The 6,000-nt window shown below is 53.4% G+C and overlaps 1 protein-coding gene across 5 annotated transcripts in view; it reads right to left on the reverse strand.

Moving 5' to 3' along the window:
• The window catches only part of NSMF (NMDA receptor synaptonuclear signaling and neuronal migration factor), a 46,924-nt gene extending 41,255 nt beyond the window's left edge, over positions 1 to 5,669 (reverse strand). For 2 of the 5 annotated variants that reach the window (XM_068211517.1, XM_068211515.1), the window contains exon 1: positions 5,422 to 5,669. In XM_068211517.1, the coding sequence (XP_068067618.1) occupies positions 5,422 to 5,528 (107 nt within the window). In that variant the 5' untranslated portion in view covers positions 5,529 to 5,669. The remainder of the gene's footprint in view (positions 1 to 5,421) is intronic. The other 3 variants (XM_068211518.1, XM_068211516.1, XM_068211519.1) reach the window with 2 other exon arrangements.
• Positions 5,670 to 6,000: the final 331 nt, after the last annotated feature.

Consider the following 6,000-nt stretch of genomic DNA (forward strand, 5'->3'; position numbering starts at 1 on the left):
GAACACAGCACAGTGTGCAACGGGGGGTTTCCAGCCAATTACACCCGAAACTTCACACTAATTATTCTGCCTATTATCTCAGTGGTTCCCTTCTACATTCCCGCTTCCCGAGCGCCATCGGCTTCTCCTTGGCAGTGCCTCAGGATCTCCCACAGATGTCTGCATGCGCCCTTTGCCAAGGGGACATTGATGGCCACACTTGCTCCTAATGGCTACTTGCCCCTTGCCAAGGCTTTTGTGTTCCTTCCCTGCCCTCACAGTCATCTCAGCTCACCAGCACCCGCCTGGATTGTTACTGTGCCATTTCTCTGCTCTCCTTGGCTACCCATCGGCTTGATCATAATAAAGCCAGAGCAAAATTCAAACAGATGGCAGCTGTTCTATTCATCCTATTCTTTTCTCTCTCTTTTATCTATTACCACAAGTCACACAATCAGACTTTTCTCTCAGCTCAGCTCTGCCTCCACTATCACTGCCAATGGAGCTCAAGCCTCCTCACACCACTGGATAGCACTGGACATAAACCCCTTCAACTGGGCTCTGAGCAGAGACACCTTGGGATAATTTAACTGCCAAGAGATGAAAAAGAAAACTTGTTTCACATAAATGAGATTAATACAAGGTGCCTTACAGCTCCATGGGCCGCTGAGCTATAACCCTGAGTGTATGACACTGCAAAAGCTGCATACCAATGAGCAGGTAGCACTGAGAGGTGATCAGCTGATGACAGGACAAGTTTAGCCCTGACTCATCTGGAGAGAGGTTTGCATTCTAGTGGCAGACCAGACCTGCATGTCACACAGTCAGCGCAGCTTGATTTAACAAAAGGACATCAAGCAGGGACCAGGGCTCTAGCACACTCTGCTGCTAAGTCTAACCAGCACAGACAAGCCCCAGAAAACACCAGCATTCCCTCCAGCATTCCACCAGAACAGCTCCTGGGAGGGAAGGAGGGACAGGGCAGCACAAGCCAGGCAGCAAAGGTAGCTGCCCTTCTGGGGCATTTTCCAGAACTCGCTGTGCCTCAGATGTCAGAGCTGCACTCGGGTCTGGAAGAGAACTGTGAAGAGGCACAGACAGTCTAGACAGAGATTTGCTGGAAGGAGCAAAGCCGCCAAATAACAAAGATCTCAATTACAATGTAATAAGCACGGAATGGCTTTCATGTCTCTGAAATAATCACATCAACGGGATAAAAGGGGTCTTGATGTACACGAGCAGCTATGAGAAACTGATGCACATAAATTTATCCACCAAACTGACACTTAGAGAGTGAAGAAATGCAGATTGAAGCACTCAGAGATACAGGAAAGACCTCAGGTAACTCCATTTAGCAGCAAGCTAAGCAAAACCTGGACTATTCGGGAGTATTACATGGAAAAATAAAGAACACCCACCACCTTCTCATGCTCCTTCAGAAGTAATGCCCAGAGAAGTTGCAGCAGGAATCTGTTGTGACAGCATCTGACAGTGCTGTATCTCCGGCATACAGGAGAGAAGAGACCTGCATCATCAGGACCTACATCCTCCTACAGCAGCAATCCTGCTCTTGTCACCAAGCAGAGAAGGGAACACCTCCAGCACAGCCACAGTTAACGGCTCAGTCATTAAAGACTGTTGACACCTACGTTATTTAAGCCTAATAGTAACAATACCCTGACAAAAATTAGTTTTCTAAAATAGCTATGTAGAGAAATGGTAGCTGGAAAATTTTAATTTTAAAATTCTCATACTCAACAAAGGGAGATTGGATGTCAGCAATAGGTCTTAGAGACCCCACAGTATTGGAGCAATTTATAACCACAAAGTTTGGACAGGGGAAGAGAGGAAGAGCAGGCAGAAGTTAAAGGAAAAAGGCAATCAAAGAGACAGTTCATACCACTCATCAGATAATTCACAAGCAGAAAAGAAGAATCTAGATTCCATGAAGAACCCCAAGCTAAGCCAAAAATCACTCATGCAGTAAGAAGCCTGGGATAAGGTACATGGTCACTTATATTTCATCAATGAAAAATCTACCCTTTCACAGCAACTAATGCCGTGTTCAAAGCCACTCTTCATCCCTCTGTAGGCAGGAAGAGAGGGAGTGAGACCAAATTCTTATCCCTCTGTGGGCTATCCTGGACTAGATGCCAAGGTCATGGAATTGGGCAAGACAAACCACACTTTCGACTCAAGTATTTCCTGTGCTAATGAATGCAAGAAGAGACGCTTCTGGAACACCCAGCAAAAGCCTCATGTCTGCTTGCTCTCACCGTCACGCTCTCCCAAAGAACAGCTGTAGGCCAGCACAAAGCAGAGCTGCAGGAAAACATCCGCTCCATTGCCTCATTTGGGGTGCCAGTGTTTTCCTGTAGGTGTCAAGGGAGCAAGGGCAATGAAAGCCCATTTCTGAAGGGCTTTGGTTCATCTGCACCCTTGGAAAAGTTCTGAGGAAGCCAAGGAGCACAGGTCAGACAGACAGAGCCAGGGCCCTGGAGAGGCTGTCAGCGGAAGGGCAGCACCAAGGTCACCGCTCAAGGACAACTGCGTCAGCCCTGCCTTCGGCACTGGGGCCCAGGAGCTGCAGGGCAATAAAAGCACACGCAGGGAGGGAACAATCCCTCCTGACAGGGAGATCTTGCATCCAAGCCCTTCAGAGGCGATCACAGCAGCAGCACCAAGCGCAGCCCTTCCTGGGTGTGCAGGGCGCTGCAACTCCCCCAGGAGAAGACGACCATGGAGACCAAAGTCAGCAGTACTGTGGGTGCTCTCCACAGTGCTGGCACAGAGCAATTGTGTCCTTAGTTTGTAAGAAGCTACTTAAAAGACCCAGCACACAACAAGCTGCATGGAGCTTAATTAATGCTCCTGGGACATGAAACTCCCCTTCTTTGCTCTGCAGAGATTTGAATTTAACAATCTAGGGAGCCTGCACCTCCTGCCTGGATCCCGTTACTCACACCCGCAAACAAGCCCTGCTCCTTGCTCAGTAAGACAGTCAAGTGTGCACACGTACTCCAGCCACTCGTAAGAAATACACACCATGGTCACTTGGACTTGCAGCAGAATTCCGGGAGATGATTTTTCTCTCTAAAGAGAAGTCATGACAAATATGAACAGGACAAAGCCAGAAGATGCGGAGAATCAATCCCAGGATCCCCCAGCTGCCTACACCCAGAGAGCACATGACCATTGCAGTAGTGCTACCCACACAGGTGACCCAAGTGCCCAGCCCTCGTGGGGTGGACAGAGCAGTCTCTCTGTAGCCTTACCCAGTGTCCTACAGAGTCCTTGCTGTAGATAAGGATGCGGGAGATACAGGGAGGAGAACCCAGGGCTGAGCAGAGGAGCTGGGTGTGGTGTCCTCCAGGAAACCTTTCAGCAGGTGGGTCATTGCCACTGTAGGAATTCTAGGCATGACAGAGCCCACGGGAGCAGGGACTGAGCCATGCCTGGAGCAGCAGGATGGAGGCACATGGACAGCACCTGCCACTACTAGCACCTTCTCCAAGCAAAGAGGCTCTGCAGGGAGCCCCTCGGCAAGTTCGCCGACCTCCTCAAATGATTTTTGGATCAGGAATTTCTAGCATAGGCATCAACAGGGAGACACATAAAAGCACCTGTCCTGTGCCACAGTCTATGTGACTAGATGCTCCTCAAGGGCATTATGTCCCCCAGCCCAAACCCACACATAACTTTTCTGGTCAAACCACCTTAATGCACAGATACCACAGAGCTCCCACAAACCTGTACCTGCAGCTTGTCAGCAGGTATGGAGCAAACCAGAACCCTCAAGGCACGTCCTGGACTCCGCACAGCTGATAGAACCTGAGCAGCATCTGCCCACCCTGGTGTAGGCTAACAAGTCATTATGTTCAAAACACATTAGTCGCTCCCAAACACCCACACTACCATTTGAAATCCTACCAATTACTGAGTGTGTTGTTTGTGTGACTGCCTAATCCCACTCCCAGAACCCCATCACAGCACTTGTGGTGCTTTACGTGTCATTTCTGTATACGGACCTGGCTGACATCACCACAAAGAATCCCACTTCCAAACCTCTGAATGCCACAGAAAGCATTCGTATTCGTGTTTTCATTACTGGTTATGGACAGGGTGCAACAAAACGTGGGGAAAAGTTGCAGGCTCTGCCTGGAGAGCTTTCCCTCAAGATACTCCAGAGTTTGAAGGATGGATTTCTTTACAACTCAAACAGATGGCAAGGTACAGACAGATTTGCATCTCTTCACTTCAAGCCTTAAGACTTCTCTTTTCTCTGAGCACAGCAGAGATGCCGTAATGCTGAGTTACAGAGAGAGGTGACTGAGATCTTTCAGCAACACGGATTGAGTCCTACACACAACTCCAGGTTATTCTAACGCAATTTTGTCTAACAACACAAAGGAGGAGTTATATAATGCAGCTGAAAAGTTTAATTTCTCCCAATTTTTCCCCAGCAGCAAAGAACCAGTCTAGCCGAAGCAGAGACAGTGAGAGACCTACTCCCTGGCACAGCTGTGCTGAAGGAGCAGCTAAAAAGCTGCGCCAATGCCCCCAAATAGTCACCGGATGACTGCTGTGACACTTGCACTGCAGCGTGGGAGAAGGGTCCTTTCATCTGGGAAAGGGCACTAAGGCAAAACTCATCTTTGACAGCTTTTTAAATCTAAGTACCATTAAGCAGCAAATATATTTCCTCGGATTTCCCATGCTTGATACTGAAAAGCACTGGGACCAAGCAGTGAGTGAAATACTACACTGTAGGACAATATAAAATCAGAACAGGCACAGTTTAGAACCCAAATCCCTTAACTGGTCCAGGTAGTGGCTTGGGACGCTGCTGGGGAGGGCAGACGTGGCGAGTGCAGATTTTCACAGAGCAGTTTTTCCATTCAAAGAGCGAGACCCCTTGAAGGAGGCTGCTGACTTTGCCCTCGGACACGCACACGGCATTTCAGCAGAGGAGAAACCACCGGGCACACTGACCGCGCTTCCGAATTCCCCAAGACTATAAAGACCCATCCCTGACAAATCCCCTTCTGACGCGCTCTTTGCCAACCCAGCAAATAAACCCCTGCGGGTGCTGCGGCCGGGCCGATGGCGGGGACGCCTCTGGAGACAAGTCACCTCTCCAGAGGCGGCGGCTCCGCGGGGCGCAGGGGTGCACGGCCGCCCGCTGCCACCAGCGAGTGCGCGGCTGGTCTGGGGGCAGCGGGGCAGCCAGCGAGAGGGACCCGCCGGCAGGCGCCACTCCCCAGCCCCGGGGTGGCCCTGGGGCACGAACCGCGGGTCGTGCCCGCACCGGTACCCGGGCTCGTCCTGAGGGTCTCGGGGCTCCCCCCAGCCCGGCACGACCCCCGAGGCGGCCGGGGGCGAGCAGGGTGCCGGAACCGCGGGGCCCCCCGAGGCACCGCCCGCCGCGCCCCGGGCACCCACCTCACTTTGGCCGCCACGGACGACATGGCCTCGTTCCTGAGCGTCTTCCTTTTGGACACGGCTGTGCCCATATTCGCGCGGGGGGTCGCGGCCGCGGGAGCGCTCATCGCCGGGCCCCGCGGCTGCCCATGCCGGGGCGCGCCGCCGCCCCTCGCCGCCGCGCCGCCTCAGCGCCCCGCCATGCCGGCCCCCGGCCCGCGGCCCCGGCCCGCGCTGCGCTCCGCCGCGGCCGCTGCCGCCCCATTGACTGCGGCAGGAGGCAGGGAGGGAGGGAGAGAAGGAGGGACGAGCCCGCCCCGCCGCCCAGGAAGCGCCGCTATATTTGGCCAGCGGCACCTCCTCCGCCCGCCTGACATCATGGCCGGGGAGGGGGCGCGGGGGGCGGCGGGACCCCCGCATGGGGAGTGTGGGGCTGCAGCGGGAGGAGGGAAAGGCCTGCGGACACCTCAGGGGGCTGCAGCTCCTCCCGAGGGGCAGCTCCCACCTCTGCTCTGGGACAGGGACAGGAGCCAGGGAACGGCTGGAGCTGGGCCAGGGCAGGTCAGGCTGGAGAGCAGGAAAGGTTCTTCCCCCAGAGGG

Source organism: Anomalospiza imberbis, chromosome 21 (assembly GCF_031753505.1).
Source record: "Anomalospiza imberbis isolate Cuckoo-Finch-1a 21T00152 chromosome 21, ASM3175350v1, whole genome shotgun sequence".
In the NCBI taxonomy this organism is placed as follows: Eukaryota; Metazoa; Chordata; class Aves; order Passeriformes; family Viduidae; genus Anomalospiza; species Anomalospiza imberbis.